At 34.2% G+C, this 23,446-nt stretch overlaps 1 protein-coding gene and 1 pseudogene across 1 annotated transcript; one reads left to right on the top strand and one right to left on the bottom strand.

The window, feature by feature from the left end:
* The first annotated feature begins 11,273 nt into the window (after window positions 1–11,273).
* On the top strand, window positions 11,274–12,215 carry LOC125121110 (olfactory receptor 8K3-like). The gene has a single exon (XM_047769406.1). The coding sequence runs from the start codon at window positions 11,274–11,276 to the stop codon at window positions 12,213–12,215; it is 942 nt and encodes a 313-aa protein (XP_047625362.1).
* Window positions 12,216–17,438: 5,223 nt separating this feature from the next.
* Window positions 17,439–18,357, bottom strand: LOC125121109 (olfactory receptor 1052-like; annotated as a pseudogene).
* Between the last annotated feature and the right edge of the window lie 5,089 nt (window positions 18,358–23,446).

Genomic DNA, 23,446 nt, shown 5'->3' with positions numbered 1-23,446 from the left:
GACAAATACTAACTAATGTGTAGTCCTACTCTAACGCTATGGTTATTAAAAAAAAAAGTGTGGTACTGGTATAAAAAATGACAAATAGATCAATGAAACAATACTGATGCACCAGAAATAGGCTCATGCATATACAAACAACGAATATTTCATGAAGACAAAGAAGAAAGGCCATTTCATGGAGAAAGGATGGTCTTCTCAACAAATGGTGATGATTAAGTATTACATACACTTTATGCAAAACACTGAACATTGATCCATAACTTCAACAAAAATTCACAGAAAATGGATTTTAGGTGTTAATGTACTACTTAAAAGTCCAAAAATGTCAGGAGAAAACATAGTAGAAAACATTCATGACCTTGAAATATTTAAAATTTCTTGAGCTACCAAAAGTAAAGTCAATAAAATAAAAAAGTGCTGCTTACATTCAATAAAATTAAACACTTTACTCCTCAAAAGATTTAAGAGGGTGTAAAACCAATATTTATTTTAGGATACAATACCTTCAAGTAATCTGTCTCATAAAGGCTTGTTCCATAATACATAGAGAGATTTCAAAACAAAAATAATAGTATTGACAGAATGGGTAAGACATTTGAACAAATTACTTCACCAAATAACATATAAAGATAGTAAATATGCACATAAAATTTCTGGACATCATTCTTGATGAAATTCAATTTAAAACATTTGGGGGGGAGGGATGAGTTGATAGGATGGGATTAACACATACACACTAATATATATGTAAAATATATAACTAACAAGGACCTACTGCATAGCACAGGCAGGTCTACTCAATGTTCTGTAATAACATAGGTGGGAAAAAAGAATAGATATATGTACATGTATAACTGATTCACCTTGCTATACACCTGAAGTTAATACAACACTGTAAATCAATTACATCCCTATAAAATAAAGAAAAAATATAACATTTTATATCCCCTAGAGTATTTTGAGGTTCGTGAGTGTATGGAGACAGAAATGCTGGCACACTGTTAGGGGGAAAAAAGTAACATAACAAACGTGTTTGTTATAAGCATCAGTGTCTTCAAAACTTAACATGTATTTAGCATAATATTCATCCATTTCACTTCTATGTCATTACCATAGAGGAAGGACAGAATATTTTCTTATGACTTGTGTACAAATTTACATGAGAACTGACGGAGTTCAGGACACATCACTCCAAAATATGTTATTTTAACACATTGATCATTTTGAGCTAAAGACACATGAAAAATAGCAGGTGCAGGAAGGACACTCTGAACTTTCTTTTTCATGAAAGTAGGAGATTAAATTATCATGATAAGATGCCCTCTCTATACCAGAAGGAATGAAGAAAAAAAATCCTTACCATCAGAGATGGAGACTTAAGCCAAGAGAAATGTGCAGAAAAACACTATTAAAATTACACTGATTTAAAAAAAAAATAAAAAAGGAGTTCCCATAGTGGCGCAGTGGTTAACAAATCCACTAGGAACCATGAGGTTGCGGGTTCGGTCCCTGCCCTTGCTCAGTGGGTTAATCACCCGGCGTTGCCATGAGCTGTGGTGTAGTTTGCAGACGTGGCTCGGATCCCGCGTTGCTGTGGCTCTGTCATAGGCTGATGGCTACAGCACCGATTAGACCCCTAGCCTGGGAACCTCCATATGCTGTGGGAGCAGCCCAAGAAATTGCAAATAAATAAATAAATAAATAAATAAATAAATAAATAAATAAATAAATAAATAAAATTACACTGATTTGCCTTTAGTGTTCCCTTCCATTTTATTACTTTTTCTGCAATTGTTGCTCTTGGTTAATCTAGCATAAAAGCACTTAGACTTACATACTTATTAGGTATTAATTTTTTATGATGACACCTATATGCATGTAAAATTATTAAATAAAATATGTATATGGGTTAGTCTTGTTGTCTCTTATGTCAGTTTAATTCTTAGGCTCATTTGTACATTTTAAGATGTTAAAAAAAGAAAGAGAAAGAAAGAAATGTTTACTCCCCTACAATTTCTGGTAACAGGGAAGGGATAGAATTGACTGAGACCCAAATCCCTGGGAGGCTGCACCTGAGAGGTCCTGCAATTTGACTAAGGCCACCAAAGGTAAAAATTCTCAACCATGTCATCCTCTCAGATCATTGTTTGCAGTGCTAAGTTAATAGAGGAAGATAGAAATTTCCCCTTGTCCTTCTCCAAATTCAGATTGGCAGCAGGAAACTATTTATAGGAATTAATTCTTTGGATGGTGACCCTTGTGAATTTGGTTTTGCCAATTGATGGTTGGAGTCCCAGAAAGAGTTGTTTTCCTTTATCTCTGTCTTTTGTGTTGTTTGTCATAAGGAAGAAAATCAATAAACGAGGGGCTCCTTTCATCTTGTTTTATGTCCTGAGAGCTTGCAACCAGGGGAAATGTCCCTACTGGTTTCTACCCACTGAGGGTGAAGGTTGACAGGCTTGCGTCAGGAAGCTGGCCAGCTGGTTGAGGGCAGTCAGGAAGTGACAGGCGGCTTTCTCATTGTCTGACCATGCCGGGTCTCAGGGGAGTTAGTCTTAAAAAGGGGTTTCAGTTCATAAGGGAACTTGGCCACTTCTATCTTCATTGCCTTGTAAGTTCTAGAAAAATCCAACCCTGGTTGCCTACCTATCATCACAGACTTGCCGTTCTGTGGCAGGAGGCACACAAAAACCTTTGTTTTCTTAGGCTGTCTTTGGGAGGAACTCTGTATGTGGGGGAAGAATCTAGGTCTTTTGCCCATCTTTGGGAACATCTCTTGCTTCCATCATTAAACCATGAAAAGTTTATTGATTTTAATTACTAAATAGTCTTACCAGTTTGAAGTCACATTAAATATGTATATCTTTAAAGATTTGGACTTTTATATTTAAAAGGGTTGAAGAAAATTCTCATCCTAAATAAATATCCTATTGCACCTACGGTAAAGTCAAGTTGAAAAAAAAAAAAAAAGTCAGCATGAGGATTATATGCACCCTGATAGTAAGGAAATAGCTTTGGGCAAGTCACCTAAAATATGCAGGCCTTCCCATTCTAAGCCCTTTGTGAATATGTTGGGACCATTTCCACAAACAATGTATTGGTTTATACTGCAAAGTTTAGTCTACAACCCCCTTAAATTACCTATCAAGGACAGGTAGTTACCTACCATCCCCTTAAATATTAAAAAAAAGCACTGGCCATCTGAACAGATAAATTTAACTTGTTCTATATGCATGAAAACTGAGTCCAACAGTTCTTGTATAAACTCTTAAGTTTTGCATCTGACACTAATCTAAACATTTTAATAAAGACTATAAGATCTATGCTTCTGTTTTTATGTATGACTATAAGGATATGTTATATATAAGTAATATTTGTCTACCTCCGGATAATGTCAGCCATATTTCCAGTCATTATTTTACAATATTGTACCAGAAATAACCAAAATTCGTTATTATTGTATCTAAATAAATTCTTATCAGATTTTTGACCGTGGCAATTTTAATTCTTCTATTATGCATGGATAGTCATTGTTTTACTTCGCTTTTTCTAAAAAAAGAAAAAATTTAAATTACTAACTTAAGATCAAGCAGAATAAGAATTAATCACATTGGACTGTTAATTCACTGATTAGAATGCTTACAATTTATGACTTTTTGTTGAAAGAATTGCTAGTTCTTTAATGTTTTATTTTCCAGATATAAGAAACCCCTTGTCAACTGAAAAGAACAATGCACAACTAAAAAGTTGAGAATTACATTTTATTCAGCAGACATACAGAGAACTTAAGCCAGGGAGACAGACTCTCAGATAACTCTGAGGGACAGTTTCCAAGGGGTAAGGGAGGATCCAGGTTATACAGAATTTTCTGCAAAAAAGAAAAAAAAAGAAAAAAATGTAGTTGAAACATCAAAAGATGACTGTTAATTAAAGAAAATGACATCATAAGATAATGAATTTAGCAATTTACTATGTATGGGGCTATGCAAGAGTCTGGGCTCATTGAGATTATTCCTTTGATATGCGCCTTAACTAGCTATGGTCAGAATTCGTTTTCTCCATCATGAATCCCCTCAGTGTAAGGGGGTAGCTACAGTGTCCACAACATTCTTTGTTTACTGATGTGGCAGGTGGCATTCTTTGTCCACATTCTTTTTTCACATATGCTCTCTACAGCTTATAGAAACCTAGAAGATTATATTTGTATAAACAAAATAGAAACATTTATCTTTCTCTCCCTACCAGATCCCTCCAAATTTCAGAGACTCTTATTGAGTATTTTTATTCTTATGCCAATATAGTTATTCACATGCATGCAATAAGATTCTGTTCCCTTGTAACAGAACATGATTGAAAGCATTGTTTATATTGCCAAAGCTTCAACTGGAATGTTTTACTTTCAGATGTGATCAGAGAGATTTAAGGAACTAAGATTAACTTAATGGACACAATGTTTACAAAGACCTCTCAAGTTGTTACCAGAGAATGGGTTCTTGCCTGCTTATGAAAAGAATTCAGAGAGGAGACAAGGAGGTCAAGAAAGCAATGTGAACATATTATGAAATGATAGTAACTCTCAAGGTGTATCAGGCAGATTCAGGTGAGTAGCTGCCTTGAATTTCTTTGGCAAACTGGTTTTATGGGATGAGAAAATGAATGGGTGGTATATTCACCAAGGAAGGAGAAGGTAGGGGTTGTACTTCCCAATTTTCATCCCAGTTCCACCTCCCCAAGGGGAGGAAGCATTTTTTTCCTTATTTAATCTTTATCAGAAGTGTCATGGGCATCAGTGCAGGATGGGTACTTCTTATCTGCATAGATAATTTTATTATTATGTTATCATAATGATGCATGAGAAATGGATGCCTTTGCCCATATGGGTTTGTCTGCCCCCTGGTCACCCCAAATTTGTGACTCCCTGTCAGTTTGGAGGTTCCTGCTTTTCTCTGTCTGTCCAAGGACCCCCCTGTTCACAAGATGTACAGTTTCCTACCATTTGGCCCATGAACCCCCATTTCTCTGCTCATATCTAGCCAACTGCCTGATCTAACAGAAATACCAGTGGCTTACAGTGTTCTCAGTTTTCTGCTTGAGTTTAAAATTTCACATCCTAGAAGCGTCAGGAGATTCAGCGTACTTTAGAGACCTCAAAAAGAGATAAATAGAAGAATTTGCCCAAATGTATAGGTATTAAATACAAAGTCTCATGGTGGATATTGGTCTTGGCTGGTCTAAAAAAGTCTGTTAAAAATCTAGAGCACTTAAGACATTAAAGAAGGCCTTTTTCCCCCTTCAGCTTTATTGAAGTCTCTTTGGAGTGGCCCAAATCCAGAAACATGCCAAATATTTATTGACTTGAGAATGGATAGACAGATGGTAGGGTATCCAAGCAGGGGAAAGCCACTAGCTATAAAAAGTAACGAGTTGTTGGTGCCACAAAATATGAATGATTTAAAAATAACTGTGCTGAATAAAAGATGGAAGAATAAAAAGAGCAAACATTTTGTAATTATGCTTACCAAAAAAAATATCAAAATGCAAATTCATCTATAATTAGACAAAGCAAATAAACAGGAATTCCCAGAAAGTGCAAAAAAAAGAAAACAACATAAACTCCGTAGAACTTGAAAAGAAAGAAATGAAGGCATTAGATAACAAAAGATTTGTTATCTAATAGAAAATCTCTCGACAAATCTGAGGGAAAAAAAAAACAACCTGGAGCAAAAATGTGAGTTCAGAAAGTTAATGTGAATAATACCTAATTAACCAAAATATACAAATATATGTATATGCATGCATATATGTGTGTGTATATATATATATATATATATATATATATATACACACACATATATATAAAGACACTATATATATAATATATATATATTTATAATCACTCTACATCTAATAAACTATGTACATAGAAACTAACAAAATATATACAGCATCCATATGCCAGAAGGTACAGAATATTGATTAAAGAAGTCAGAGAAAATCTGAATGATTTAGAAAGTATATTTACTTAAATCAGCATACTTAAATTCTTCCCAAACTGATCTATAGATTTAATGTAAACCTAAATATAATCCCAGCAAGATTTATTGTAGAGGCAATTTTATACTGAATTTCATTCATAGGTCAAAGACCTGTCATAAATACATTTTAGAATGTAACATAGCAAGGAAGAAACAAATCTCCTTTATGTTGAGATTGACTATATAACCACAGTAGTCAAGACTGTTTGATATTGGTAGAAATACAACTACATAAATTAATGAAACAGAATAGGCAACACAGAAATAGATCTTCACAAACAGTTCAACTAATTTCTCATAAAGACACAAAGGTGATTCCATAGAAGGAAGGTAAACTTTTAAAAACGTGGTGCTGAGGTAATTGGAAATACAAAGGCAAAAACAAACAAACAAATAATATTGACCTAAGCCTTATACAAAAATTAATACAACATGAAGAACAACTGTAAAATGCTAAAGTATAAAACAGTTAGATTAAAAAAAATAGGGAGAAATTTCTTTCTAGGACCTAGATCTGGTGAAGACTTTATATACAGGACACCAAAAGCATAATCCTTAAAGGTACACATTGATAAAACGTATTTCATCATGGTTAAATCAAACTACCAACCACACTGTTAGATACTCATCCCAAGGGACTGAAAATTTACATCGATATTAATGGGGCTTGGAACATACCACCCCAAAAGGTGGCATGGTGACATATTGATAATTTTGAATTTAAGATACTTCAAAAACATCAAGGTGAACACACTAACCCTCCTTTTTTCTCCTGAGAGCAGGAAATAAAGCTCCCATAGGAAGATATCCCCTATTCTTGGAGGATGAAGGATATCCTTATCACAGGAGATAATAGGTTCTGTGCAAGAAGGCTGTATAAACACATTTGTTACTTTTTCATTAATTTACTACCCCAAACAAAAACCCTTTGTTTTTGTCAAATCTTCATGTCATTCTTTGTCTAAAAAGATATATAAACAGCTTGGCTTCAGTCACTTTCCAGGTCCAGAAATTATAGAGCCTCTTCAAGTAAAAAAAGTGAATTTTGTTGTTTTTCTTCTGTTAATCAGTCATATGACCAGTTTTGGAACCTTTGATTATTAAACTAGCCAAAGAACATAGAAGCATGGAGGAAAAATTTAATCCCTACAATAGAATCATCATTAAGTGAGGGATCCTGGAAGTTTTATTCGTCATAGTTGAAAAGTGGAAGGAACCCATATATCTATTAATGAGTGAATGTTTCAACAAATTATCATGAAAAACATGAAATACTACTCAGCAACAATAAAGGAACAAATGATCAATACATAGAGAAACACAAAGGAATCTCAAGAGAATTACGTTCTATAAAAATGCCAATCCCAAACAATTAAAAATGGCATGATATTACTTATAAAATATTTTCAAATGATAAAAACATAGTGGGAGAAAGCAAATTAATGATGACCAGGGGTTAGGAATGGTGGCAGAGGAGGAAATGGGTGTGGTTATAAGGGGTAGCCAAGGGGAACTTGTGATTGAATAGGTACTTATTTGTATGGAGGTTGCACAGAATAGAATGACTAAAATGGTGCAATATTCAGTAAAAGAAAAATAAAAGCAAAACAGAAATAGTAAGCAGACATATGATAGAATCCATGAAATAAGAAGTAACAGTAAGTAAGGGATAGGAATCCCTGTCTCTGAGGGATAAGTAAAAACAATCACATGAGCAACAAATCATGAGGCAGCACCTCATATCCGCGTAGTGTACTATTTTAATTCCCTAAACATTTTAAATACTGCAATAGGACAATGTTTAAAATTTCTACTCCTACTTTTGAGGACACCACTATAGAAATGTTGATTTTTCATGGGTAAGCCTTACAGACATATTTTTGTCAAGACTCTTGTGTGCTACAAAAGGAGTTAACTGAGAGTGAAAAAAAGAGAGGAAGGAAGAAAGAAGGAAAAAAGGGAGGAAATGATTAAAGGAGATGGTCAGGAAGGAAAAACAGAAAGAAAAATGTCTCAGGCAATTAAAACACAATCTCCAGACATTTTGTTACGCTCTCAATACTTTAGGGATTTGCTTGGTATTTCCTCAGGGTGTCTCCTAAGGTGAAAGAAATCCATAAATCATTCTCACTTAGCCATGCTTGTAACAAAGGAGGGAGTCATGACAGAGACTTCATTACAGGTAAAATGATAGGATATTTCACCTGACACCTTTTGTTTCCAATATCAACAATTTAAAGTAACATATCCAAAGTTCCAATTTAGTTCAATGGCAAAGCCTAAGCCAAATGAGACCATTTCTGATTCATTTTTCTTTGTTTTCCACTGCTCAGTAACTGAATGCCTGCTCTTATCTCTTCATATTCATTTTTTTGAGTATTTTTGCATGGATTAAGACATTAAATGATGAAAAGCATCTTTGAGACATCAACATGATATTTATTTATATAAACAATGATATTGCTAATGAGTCTAAAACTGAGAGCAAATGACGTATAATTAAAGAGACGTGCATTCTCAGAAACTGGAAAAATTAAGAAGCTATAGGTATTCAGTCTCTCATGTTTATGTCCTTCCAAATTCTTAGTTATTTAGTACCTGAGGTCGCTGTGATCTCTTCAATAGTAATTTAATATTTAATGATTATTTAAATAAATGTATAAGTATGATTCTTTCCTGATCTCTTGAAGAGGCAAGAGATTTCCACCTCAGGATAACATGAGAAAAGTGTTACTGGATATTAGCAGACGTTTAAGTAATGGTGCAGTGTTCTTCAGTGTCAAATGGAACCTGAGAGAAGCAGATGTAATTATCTCATGGAGTACAGCTTTAAAAAATAACGATCTTTGGTATTCAACAAAGATGTTTAACTATGAAAAAGCTGTTTCTCTTCATAGAATGCTAAAGCCTGTGAGAAAACAAAAACATTTCTATTTTTTCTTATCTTACAGGAAAATTGGAATTTAACAAGTCTGAATTTTCTCAGCATTTCATATTGCAAAAAAACCCTAAGGAACAAAAATGAGATTTATACTGTGTCTTAATAAATTTGTTGAAGATATTTATCTAAAATCACTATCATGATGATACACAGTTCCATATTTATGATATAAGAAAAGTGTGTTTCAACACAAGGTGACTATCAGGAAGTCCCACAATTGTAAGTGATATTTTATGTGAGTAAAATGCAAAGTTTATGTAATCATTTTCATATTTAATGTTATAAAGCATTTTATATTTATTTTCTTATAAATCATTTAGAACCTACTGTCATTGTAATTTTTATTATAACCAGCATCATTTCTATTCTTTTAAAGAAAATATTTAGGCTTACAGTACTTTAAATTTAATAATTCTCTTACTATATCTGCTATCCACCTCTTACTCTGGTGTATTCTTAATCTATGAATTATTAGGAATGTTCAGATACATTTTTAATGTTTGATATAAACACGTTTATTTGTGTTTTGTATTATATCATAGTTTGAAGGAGTTCCCATAGCCTTAATGGGGGAATAATTTAAAGTCACATCCAAGAATCCACATGAAGCCTTTCTTTATTGTGTTTTCTTTCACCTCTATAGTATCATGTAACATAGAGACTTTAACCATTTTTAAAAAGTATGATGTAGCTTTATGCAAGGGAAGTTTTTATAACATTCACATATTCATATATTCAACAATGCCAATAACTCCCCTGTATTCCAGTTTGCTCAGATTTCTTCTATTCTCCTGGATTCTTGCATGATGAAGTGCACTTGATTGCTACATACAAGTTAGTATACATCAATTAAAGTGAATATGCCCTGATGCATTTTAAGATTAATATTTTAAGAATATTTGTGTCAGAATAAACATATTTATATCTTATTAAAATAGCTAAGAAATTAAGAAGATAAATAATCCAAAAGAATAGCACTCCTATGCCCCCGTTTTAGGCCCAGAGAAGGGGGAAGAACAGGGCTTGTAGTTAGTTACATGCCTTCCGTCCTCCTTCCCTTAACTGTCAACTGTTCATCATCAGAGCCTTGACAAAGAAGGAATATCACAGTGCAGAAGAATTTACACACAAATACATTAATAAACGCTCTTTAAGATACATTATTATCACCATTAAAAAATTAAAATTAAAACTCCTACATACTCGACTTCAAGGTAGTACAGACACATCGAATCATCTAATCTTCATTTATCCAGTCCTGTATGTATGGACTGGTTTTGCATATGAGAATAAAGAGTTCCACATAAGTTATATTTTTTGCCAAAGTAACCCTTTTTAAATACCATAAAGGGAGATGGTAATTAAAGCAGAGATTCCATGTATCTGTGTTATCTTTGTATGTATGTATGTTTGAATCTATCAATCTAACATCTATCTATAGTATGTCTCATATATTTCTTTACATAAAGACTAATAATACTCACTGCAACTCATTATTGTGTTCTTATTTTTATACCTATTATCTGTCAAGTATATGAACTTCTTCAGCCTGTATCACCAGGATATAGGACTTTACAGAACTATGTGTTAAACCAGTGGGTTCTATAATTTTTTGAAATTTCTGGCCTTAAATATTATTATAATCATTATTTAATTGCATAATAAACTTTATTATATAATTGATATATTGTCATTTTATTAAATGCGATTTATGCATGTCACTATGTGATTGCAATTATATAAATGACTAATAGAAAACTAACAATAATAGCACATTTTATGTAAGTGACCCCAATTTTTTAACTTTTTCCTTTTAGATATCTGTGTCTATATATCTGTATCCATACCTCTATATCTATATGTATCTACATCTATCTATGTATCTATATTACTATACAATTGTAGTTTTTCAACCTTTGCATGATTGAGATTTTGAACTGATATGGAGAATTGTAAGATGTTTAGAAGCATAATTACCTCTAATCACTATCTGGAAGTATCTCCCCACTCCCAGTTGCAACAACCATGCCTTCTAAACATTGACAAATGTTCTTTGGTTAGTGAAATAACTTCCATTTGAGAACCAGAAAGTGTCTCTGTCTCTATCTTTATTTATGTATATTATTATATGTAGAATATGGGTTTATTTTCAAATACCTTAAATTGGGAAGTTTAGATATATCTAATTTATACTAACTTTGCTAATTAAAGCCTCCCAGATGATAATACATAGAAGCTATTGACTAATGCTCTTGGTATTTTTTCTATCCAGAAGAGGTGCTCTAACAACCAGCATGGAAACAGAAAATCTAACCACACTAAATGAATTCATCCTTATGGGAATCACAGACCGCCCTGAGCTGCAGGCTCCATTATTTGGGCTGTTCCTCCTCATCTATGTGATCTCAGTGGTGGGCAACTTGGGCATGGTCATCCTCACCAAGGTGGACTCCAGGCTCCAGACACCCATGTACTTCTTTGTTAGACACTTGGCTTTTACTGACCTCGGTTGTTCCACAACAGTAGGACCCAAAATGTTAGTAAATTTTGTTGTGGATCGAAATGCAATCTCCTATTATTCTTGTGCTACACAACTAGCATTCTTTATTGTCTTCATTATTAGTGAACATTTTATTCTATCTGTAATGTCCTATGACCGCTATGTGGCCATCTGTCACCCTCTGCTCTACCCAGTTATCATGTCACAAAGGGTATGTTGGGTGCTGGTGGCAATCCCCTATCTCTATAGCACATTTGTGTCTCTTCTCATCACTATAAAGATATTTAATTTATCCTTCTGTGGCTATGGTGTCATCAGGCATTTCTACTGTGACATCTTCCCTTTGTTGTCCTTGCTCTGCTCAAATACACATGAAGTTGAACTCATCATTCTGATCTCCGCAGGTTTTAATTTGATTACATCCCTTCTGATAGTGCTTGTGTCTTACCTATTTATTCTTGAAGCCATTCTCAGGATGAACTCTGCTGAAGGTAGGCACAAGGCTTTTTCAACCTGTGGATCCCACCTGACAGTGGTCACCGTGTTCTATGGGACTTTGATATTTATGTATGTGCAACCAGAGTCCAGCCATTCCTTCGACACTGATAAAGTGGCTTCTATATTTTACACCCTCATTATCCCCATGTTAAATTCCTTGATCTATAGCTTGAGAAATAAAGATGTAAATTGTGCCATACAAAGGATGTGGAAAAAACTATGCAATTTTTTCTCTTAAAGCTTATGTACAATATGATTCCTATAAATTGCATTCTGGGCTTCCAGCTTTTCTCTGTGTATCTCTAAAAGGAATAACAAGCACAAATAAATTCAACATGTATTTATAAATTGTCTTCCTTGACTCTATGTGCTGTACTTACATGACAACACAAAGCAGGAAAAAAAAATCTGCCTTTCTCAAGAGGGAGAGATGGATTATAAATAATTAAGTAAATAGTATAATACCTTAGGATATGTTATGTGAATAGAATACACTATTGACAATAAATGCTTGTAAAGAGGTTAGGTATATAGTGTGGGAGTGAGGAAGAATACTAGGTATGGAAGAGGAGTTCACATGATTGTTTTTTATTCTCAGCTATTAGAATCAAATTCATTATTCCTCCATGTGTGGCAGCTCCAGCTTGGACTGAATCCTTGGCCTGGGAACTTCCATATGTTATGGGTGCAGCCAAAAATGAAAAAATAAGGATAGTTGATAGATAGATAGATAGATAGATAGATAGATAGATAGATAGATAGATAGATAGATAGATAGATGATAGATAGATATTGACAGTACCAGATTTCTTTGTAAAGAAGCTTTTGCTGTTTTACCAGCAGGAGAAAAACCATGAAAATTTTCTCTAAAACATCATTTAATTATTATAACTAATCTTAATTTTTTAAAATCTTTCTTTTTGCATAGCTTTTCTTTTACCTCTCTTACAGGTTTCATTTAAAAATTTTGCTAATAACAGTAAGGGCTTTGCTGACTTTTCTTATGCTTGTCATTTTTGCCTGTTTACTTAGCCAACAGCTCTGGTATAGGCATAGGGCTTCTTCCTGTTAATACTTGGTTAATTATTTATGGATGATATGCAAACCATTTTACCTCTCCATTTTCCAATTGCCTAGACAATGAAAATCCATAAATTCCAAAGTTAAACTAAATGACATTAATCCCAAATTGTGAACCAAAGAGAATTGCTTAACTGAATCTTACTGAATTGTTAACTGAACACAACCTCTGTGAGCCAAAAACAAAAGCTGTTGTTATTTTTAATATACTAAATAGTGGGATGGTTTGTTATGTAGTATATTAATCAGAATAATAAAAACAGATTGGAGCTGTAGCCGCTGACCTACACCACAGCCACAGCAATGCAGGATCCAAGCTGCATCTGTGACCTACACCACAGCTCACAGCAATGCCGGATCCTTAACCCATTTAGCAAGACCAGGGATCAAACCTGCATCCTCATGGATTCTGATCAGATTCATTTCTGCTGAGCCATGATGGGAACTCATATAAACATATCTTTAAATAAAAATTCCCCCCATGTAGGGAATTCTAAGTTCTTGTGGGGCAATGGTCTAGCTGATGAACTGCAACAAGTTATGAAATTTTTAAAATCCTACTTTAGGTCATCAGTTAACTGTAAAAACAATTTTTTTGTGTGTGTTTTTGCCATTTCTTGGGCTACTCCCGGGGCATACGGAGGTTCCCAGGCTAGGGGACGAATCAGAGCTGTAGCCACCAGCCGACGCCAGAACCACAGCAGCACGGGATCCAAACCGCATCTGCAACCTACACCACAGCTCATGGCAATGCCGGATCCTTAATCCACTGAGGAAGGGCAGGGATGGAACCTGCAACCTCAAGGTTCCTAGTCGGATTTGTTAACCACTGAGCCACGATGGGAACTCCCTGTAAAAACAATTTTTATATGAACTAAATTGCAACTGACAAATATTTTTTTCAAAATAATAGAGAATCTCCAATCATTATTTTCCTAGAGGTGTTTGCCTAATCTGACATAGATGCTTGTTATCAGTTTGCCCGGATCAATAACTGAAAACCTGCAAAGCTTTGTTGACCAATGCGGATTTTGGCAAATTCATAATTTTTTAAAATTCAAATGTATTTTAGGTTCTTCACATGAGACATCTTTAGAACTGAAAGTAGATTAGAGACGTGGACCATATCTGTGAAAGGCAGGCTTAAATGTATTTCAGTTACATTCATGTATTAGAAATGAATTCCTTCTAGTAAGACGCATTGATTATAATATATACATGAAAAATATAAGGGGTCAAGAGTAGCTAAATCCTTCTTAAAAGAAGACCAAGGGAGAAGTACCAGTTCAAATAGATACCAAGATACATTAAGTAGAATATTTGGTACAGGGTAATATTGGCACAGGAATAAAAAATAGTTCAACAGAACAGCAGATTCATTGAATTAGAATCTTTTATTTAGATGTATATGAATCCTTGAAATATGAAGAATTGATACAAAATAGTAAAAATAGCTGGTCTTTTCAATAAATGGTGTTTTTATAGTTGGCTATTCACTTGGAAGAGAAGGAGGGGAAACAATCTTTTTAGGTGAGAAAATACCTCTTTATTAGACTCAGGTCAGAAAACTCTAATTGTAAAAGAAAAAATGATGAACTTACTTATGCTGAAATTGCAAATTTTTATTGTCAAAAAGGAAATAAATAAATACAGGACAACCCATGATGGGGGGAAACATTTCTTTTCTTTTTTTTTTTTTTTTGTCTTTTTGCTATTTCTTTGGGCAGCTCCCACAGCTGATGGAGGTTCCCAGGCTAGGGGTCAAATCGGAGCTGTAGCTGCTGGCCTACACCAGAGCCACAGCAACGCGGGATCCTAGCCGCGTCTGCAACCTACACCACAGCTCATGGCAACGCCAGATTGTTAACCCACTGAGCAAGGGCAGGGACGGAACCCGCAACCTCATGGCTCCTAGTCGGATTCCTTAACCACTGCGCCACGGTGGGAACTCCAAGGAAAACATTTCTAATGCACATCAACTAACAAAGGACTTGAAGTTTCAAGAATATTTTATTTATCTATTTATTTATTTTTGTCTTTTTGCCTTTTCTAGGGCCACTCTTGCGGCATATGGAGATTCCAAGGCTAGGGGTCCAATCGGAGCTGTAGTCATCAGCCTACGCCAGAGCCACAGCAACAAGAGATCCGAGCTGCATCTACGACCTACACCACAGCTCACGGCAATGCCAGATCCTTAACCCACTGAGCAAGGCCAGGGACCGAACCCACAACCTCATGGTTCCTAGTCGGATTCGTTAACCACTACGCCACGATGGAAACTCCTCAAAAATATTTTAAAAATTAATGAAATAGAGAATAAAGAGCTACCAATTTGATAATAATAACTTATTTATATCAAGGTTTTCTTTGAATATCACTACGAAGTGTTTTGTGCAAAACTCTATTTTTTTCTCTTGTGACTGAATTTTTTTATGATTTTTCTTTTTTTCCATTATAGCTGGTTTACAGTGTTATTGACTGATCCATTTAACTAAGCTCGAACAATTCAGAGTAGGCAAATTTTACCTGCCAAAGAAATTCTCATTTTCTTAACTTATGTTCTAAATCTGAATTCCCAGTACTGTAAAAATCTAAAGATAAAACAGGATTTCTACTTAATCATTGTGAAGTCAAAGTTTGTTAACTATAAATATTTTTGCATTTAGTTGTGTGTGTGCGTTAACATTCTCAATCACATTACTCTTTGCTTAAATGTAGCCAAAGTCACAAATGTTGTTTTCTCACTGAATCATTAGTTCTACAGAACAAATACAAGCACTTCCAAGTACAAACACGCATTTGATAGCATGCATTAGCATATCAGTTGCTGTTTTTATTGTTTATGTGTATAATCTCTATTTACTAAAATACAGATGGAAAAAAAAAATCTAGACCATTCAGTGGCAATGAATGGCAATGGAAGTTACCTAAAGAGAGCTGGGGCAAATTGGTTTTCTTTCACTAATCATTGATCTTTTTTTAATTTTAATCCTTTCTATATGAATATACATATAAATATATAAATCAAAGTGTAATACTTGAATTAAGCATATTACTGCTATGAACTATTATCACCATTACAATGATGAAAATAGTTAATATATTTGAATTACACTTTTATGGAATTTACATAAATGAACATCACATTTCTTTAAAAATCAATTATATCAAACTATTTGTCATGCCCAATGTGTTGCAAAATGTAAATGCAAAGACAACTACTTTTAAAGGAGTTTTATAGTTTTTGTTGTCCATAGAAAATATGATTCCTTTTCTTGTTTTAAATCCAGTCATTTTTGCTAGTATATTGACTGTGTCTTCATTGTGAAGTATGAACTAGCAAATGTAAAATTGTTTAACTAATTTAAACACTTTCTCATTAGCTTTAAATACCTCAGGCTGTATCTTGTGATATAAGTAGTTAACAAAGACAGTAAAATACAGAAAACTGTACATAATGTAAGTAATTTTTATTTTTGAAGTGTATGCAATATTATTCACAGTACCTTTTGTAACACAAAAATTTCTAAAATGAGAAGTTATGGAGTTATATGCTCAAGTAATATATCATTTCAGAACAGAACCTCTAGGCGAGCATTTACACCCATCATATGATTAAAAGATTGCTAATTTTTTTTTAATCTTGAAGGAATATGAAGTAGATTCTTAAAGTCAGAGATGGATAGAAAGGGTGCTGAATTGTACCTACTCCCAAATAGATATAGATGTGTCAATCTTTTTAATTGGGTTTTTAGGTGTACATTATTGCAAACTGAAAATTATGATAGGGTCAATTTTTCACAACCTATCTTCTGCTGCTGAGGTCAATGATGTCTAAGAAGAGGAAGAAAAATAAGCAAATTACCACTAGTTTAAAAAAAAAAAAACTCATTTGGAATCGTGTTTTACTTTTTACTTTACATGGGGATTTACCAATATTTAAAAAGTATTACACATTTTGAAAAATAAAATAAATTGTTATGTGAACTATTATGATTTTATGAATAAATAATTTTAAATATTTAGAAAAAAAATAATTCTTTATATCTCCATTCATATATTTTCAGTTTTACAAATATCAGAAAAGATGCATGGAAATATATGGATAATAAAATTAATTTCATTAAATTTATTTTATTAAAGTTGATTGCTGAGGATGTTAATAATGTAGTATTTCAGGTGAGCTACTTTAAGTCACCTTTCCTAGAATGCAGTTGTTCATTACATCACTTCTCCTTTCTAATCTTCACTTCCTCATGTGAAAAGAGGTACAGAATACAATTACTTTTACAATACTTAAAAAGTCTAGAATTCATTGAACTCATGTGAATGGTAATAAGTGAATAACTGGTTGAATGTTGTATGATTAAATGGACTGAAATTAACAGAGGAAATGCCTCATTTCTATGGCCCTTTTCACAGCTTCATTTACCTCTTTGTTTCTCAGACTGTAAATCAGTGGGTTTAACATGGGAATTACTAGTGTGTAGAACACAGAAACCACCTTCTCTTGTTCCACAGAGTACTGGGAACTTGGCTGAATGTAATTAAAACTTAATGTACCATAAATATGGTCATGGCAGTCAGGTGAGAGGCACAGGTGGAGAAGGCTTTCTGTCTGCCTGCTGCTGAGCAGATTCCTCAGGATGGCAGCAGAAATGAATATGTAGGAAATGATCACAATCAAAAAGGTGGCCATGGCAATGACTCCGGAGAAGATTAAGAGCAACAGCTCATTCAAGGAGGTATCAGAACATGACAGCTTTAGCAGTGGGGGAACATCACAAAAGAAGTGGCCAACCACATTGGACTCACAGAAGGACAATCTCCCAAGGCTTATGGTGTGTGTCAGTGAGTTAATCATTCCACCTATGAGTGATCCCATGACCAGCCCTACACACTTCCTCTTAGACACGGTTTAAAGCAAAGGATTCATGATGGCCACATAATGGTCGTATGCCATCACCGACAGCCAAGAAGCCCTCTGTGGTGATGAACACCCCAAAAAACAAATGCTGCACTATGCAGGCAGTGAATGAGATGTTTCCTTCACAACCACAAAGCTGATCAGCATTTTGGGGGCAATTACAGATGAGTAGCAGGCATCCACAAACAAAAGGCAGCTGAGGAAAAAGTACATGGCTGTGTGGAGCTTGGGAGTGACTTGGATTAAAAAATCATGCCCAGATTCCCCACCAAGGTAATGATGTAAATTACCATGAACAGCACGAAAAGCACAACTTTCAATTCAGTCCCAAAAGAATAAATTCAGTAACAGATGTAAAGTTCTCTTTGGCCATTTGTTATTAATTCCTGGAAATCTGAGATGAAAAAGATATGGGGGTTAGAATGGACATGGAGAATCTAGTATATATTATTAAAAGCTAGCAGAAGCATTTTTAAACATCTGTCCTTGGATAAATACATTATTTTTCTGATTCTTTCTCTCCTCACTTTTAATAGTAGGAGCTTGATTAGATGGTTTCAGATTCCCCTCCCACCAAGTGGTAGTTATAATATTCTATCCCATAAGCAAATATGTGAAAATGCATTTTGAATCTCAAAAAGTTAATTCCATCTCTAAAGGGCTTGCCTCTTTAAGAAAATGATACTGATGTGAGGAACACTGATGACAAGTGAAAGGAGTTTGCACAACTAAAGACTTCTAGAACTCTTCATTTTTAGATATAAAAGGAGTAAATTACAAGAATATCTCAAATCAGCTATGATCTATATAGTCATTCCACAAAAGCACTATGATAAAACCAGAGAAAAGGCAAAGATTATGTGACAGGGGTCCTGACCTCCAAAGATGAAGTCATGATACTCTCTTTATTATTTTTTCATTATCTTTTTTGTTTCTGTTTTGTTTTTGGTCATGTACACAGCATGCAGAAGTTCCAAAGCCAGGGACTGAACCCACACCACAGCAGCAACCCAAGCCATAGCAGTGACAATGCCAGATCCTTAACCCACTGAGCCGTAAGGGAACTCTATGATACTCTTTAAAATGTATAAAACTCTCGTTTCTTCTAACGCCTCCTTATCAGCAACCTAGGTGACTCTCAGTGAAATCACTCAACTGTGAGACTCAGAGCATAGTAAACCATGTCTGGCCTAAATGGAGCAGTTAGAAGATGTCACACAATTTTTTATGCAGTTTTTTCTACTTATCTGTTGTTATATACATTTCTATACAAATTATTTGCATAATATATCATACATTTAAAATTCTATTATTTGCATGAATAAATAAATATATAAGTATATATACACACCTATGTAGAAAAGATAAAGATTTAAATGTGGATGACAACAATCACTTTTGCTCTAGAACACCTTTCAATATTTTTATATTATTATATATACATGTGTGTATATATATGTATAAAACTGCTATTTTTTTCTTTCTTTTTTTTTGGATCTTCTTAGGGCTGCATGTGGAGGTTCCCAGGCTAGGGGTTGAATCAGAGCAGTAGGTGAAGACCTACACCACAGCCACAGCAATGCTAGATCCGAGCCACATCTTTGACCTAAACTGTAGCTCATGCCAATGCCAGATCCTTAACCAGTGACCAAGACCAGGGATCTAACCTGAGTTCTCATGGATGCTAGTCAGATAAATTTCTTCTGAGCCAGGACAGGAACTCCCACTATGGTTTTCTAAATCCAGTTTCCATATATTAGATAGTTTGGTTATGTAAGCTTTTTATTCTATTGTATTATACTTCTAGAGGAATCAATACATCCATAATAGAATAGGACTCGCCCATAATCTATATTCAGTCAAGAAAATGTATTTTTAGAAATAAAGACAGAAACGCAATGATAAAATTTGGTTTATCTGTGTCAATTCCTCTTATTTATTTTCATTGGTATATTTCAACATGGAAGTGATTGACATTAGTACAGTTTGTGATTAAAATATGTTGCTGTCATTTAGTGATTTATTGACTTTGGTTAAGTCACATATTTCTTCTCAGACTGAGTATCACTGCACCAACATCAAATGATATTTAAAAAGAAAATAGGAGATACTGCAGACAAAATGTTTGGTGTTGCTTCGAGTGTATGATAAGTACTAAAATTACAAAATAGATAGGAAGGTAGGTAGATAAGGAATATATTGATAAAGAATTGTGATGTGACTTTTTTAGAAGGGTTATGGATGAGTATAAATCATGAAAAAAGTATATTAATGAATTTATTGATATCTTCCCAATTTTAAATCCCTGGTTCATTGTAATTAAAATGATACTTAAATGGAAACTCAAATGGTTTACTATTTCCTTTTATAAATGTTTAGTTTGTAAATTTCCACAAGTTCTCATATGCTGCTTAGAAACTACCCAAATACTTGCCAAAATGGATGTGTCCCTGCAACAATAATGTTGAATACAGATACTTCAAAAGTGAATATAATATTAATCCATCACGTCTGAACTATCCAATACAGTAGCTAGTAGCTTTATGTGTATATTTAAATAAAAATTTTCACTAAATAAAATTATATAAAATTTCTACTCTTTGAATTAGTCCCAGTTCAAGTGCTCCATAGCCATATGTGACTAATAGCCAGTATAACAAACATGATAATTGTAATAGAACAGTTTCATCACTGCAGACAGATGTGTATTGGTTAGCACTCTTGCCTAACTCCCTGACTCATCTTTTTAGACTATCCATTAAATAACATGCCCACAAGGAAGGATTACATATTACAAGCAGTTTTCACTGCAAGAACAATTAAGGAAAAGAGACTTCCAAGTGGAATTTAAAAATTAACCTTTTTTATAATTCAGGAAACCCCATCTCTTCAAAACACAAGGTGATTTGGTAAATAGATTTGAACGATAGAGGTGGAGTGAATAGAGTAGCTCAGGACTAAATGATCTTGAATATTCTTAACACTCATATGATTCCATCAGATTTAAAACAAACTTTCTGATTCATTAAAATATATAAGAAAAGTAAAAAAAATAAAGAAATCATTTTTTATAAAATAAATTTAACTTACCAAAAAAAATTCAAAATTTCATCTTTAGAAAAGTCATGTCCTTTTTCATGTTTTTCTTTTTCTTCATTTACTCAAAAAATATAATTAATAGTATGTAGTGGAAGATACCTCCAGGTAAAATAGCTAATGGTGAATCTTCCTTAACATGCACAAAAAAGAAGAAAAATCTGAAAAAGTTTTAACTTTTTCTTTCTTCTAAGAGGAAATTTTTAACAAAAGAGACAATTTATATATATATATATATATATATATATATATATATATATATATATATATCCTTTCTTTATACCATCCTCTAATGAGCTCTGCTACAGCTTAATGCTATAAAGTAATAAATGAAACCTTAGGAAACAATGTTCTCAAGGGACTTTATATTTTCCCCTTATTCATACATTTTCCCAAAGTATGTAATTAACATAAAGGAACTGTAGAAACATCAAGTCGAGGGGATTCTTGAATTGAGTAAAATATAAGAGGAAGAATAACTGAAAATAATGTTTTCCATAGAACAGTGAATTAAATATTACAAAGCCACAGTCATCAAAACAGTGTGGTACTGGTATCAAAACAGACAGACAGACCTAATGGAACAGAATAGAGAATCCGGAAATAAACCCTGACACCTATGGTCAATTCATCTTTGACAAGGGAGGCAAGAACATAAAATGGAAAAAAGAAAGTCTATTCAGCAAGCATTGCTGGGAAACCTGGACAGGTGCATGCAAAGCAATGAAACGAGAACACACCCTCACACCATGCACAAAAATCAACTCCAAATGGCTGAAAGACTTAAATATACAACAGGACACCATCCAACTCCTAGAAGAAAACATAGGCAAAACACTCTTGGAAATCAACATCATGAATATTTTCCCAGGTCAGTCTCCCAAAGCAATAGAAATTAGAGCAAAAATAAACCCATGGAACCTCATCAAACTGAAAAGCTTTTGCACAGCAAAGGAAACCCAAAAGAAACCAAAAATACAACATTCAGAATGGGAGAAAATAGTTTCAAATGATACAACCGACAAGGGCTTAATCTCTAGGATATATAAACAACTTATACAACCCAACAGCAAAAAAGCCAATCAATCAATGGAAAAATGGGCAAAAGACCTGAAGAGACATTTCCCCAAAGAAGATATACAGATGGCCAGCAAACACATGAAAAAATTCTCAACATCGCTGATTATAAGAGAAATGCAAATCAAAACTACCATGAGAGACCACCTCACACCAGTCAGAATGGCCATCATTAATAAATGCACAAAGAACAAGTGCTGGAGGGGGTGTGGAGAAAAGGGAACCCTCCTGCACTGTTGGTGGGAATGTAAACTGGTACAGCCACTCTGGAGAACAGTTTGGAGATACCTTAGAAATCTATACATAGAACTCCATATGCCCCCACAATCCCACTCTTGGGCATATATCTGGTCAAAACTCTGCTTAAAAGAGACACATGCACCTTCATGTTCATTGCAGCCCTATTCACAATAGCCAGGACATGGAAACAACCCAAATGTCCATCAACAGATGACTGGATTCAGAAGAGGTGGAATACTACTCAGCCATCAAAAAGAATGACATAATGCCATTTGCAGCAACATGGATGGAACTAGAGAATCTCATACTGAGTGAAGTGAGCCAGAAAGACAAAGACAAATACCATATGATATCACTTATAACTGGAACCTAATATCCAGCACAAATGAACATCTCCTCAGAAAAGAAAATCATGGACTTGGAGAAGAGACTTGTGGCTGCCTGATGGGAGATGGAGGGAGTGGGAGGGATCGGGAGCTTGGTCTTAGCAGACACAACTTAGAATAGATTTACAAGGAGATCCTGCTGAGTAGCATTGAGATCTTTTTCTAGATACTCATGTTGCAACAGAACAATGGGTGGGGAAAAAAATGTAACGTATACATGTAAGGATAATTTGATCCCCTTGCTGTACAGTGGGAAAATAAAATAAAAATAAATAAATAAATGGTTTGATGCTCACTGGCTTCTTACAAACTTGTCTCTATGTAGGGGCATAAGATAGGGAAACTGACAAATTTGGTTTATTTTAAAGACTCCTTTAAAAGCAACAAACACACGTAGAGAACAAAAACAAATTTCTCATGGTTAGCCTGCCTATCTTCACTATGTGTTTAACATGCAGAATGAGTTGGATAGAATCCTCTAAACCTGGGGTAAATTCAAGGCTTGAATTCATCAAACTAATATTTCCTGAAGGATGACATACTCTAGGCATCATGTTACATGTTGGAGACAAAGGGGTTAGCAAAAATGATTGAATCTTCCTTCTCAGAAAGATTGGGGAATAAATAATCTCCTAAATATACTTAGATTATCTAGAACGCTAT

This window comes from Phacochoerus africanus, chromosome 2 (genome assembly GCF_016906955.1).
Source record: "Phacochoerus africanus isolate WHEZ1 chromosome 2, ROS_Pafr_v1, whole genome shotgun sequence".
In the NCBI taxonomy this organism is placed as follows: domain Eukaryota; kingdom Metazoa; phylum Chordata; class Mammalia; order Artiodactyla; family Suidae; genus Phacochoerus; species Phacochoerus africanus.
Note: the sequence above shows the minus strand (reverse complement) of the source record. Positions and strands in the feature narration are given on the sequence as shown.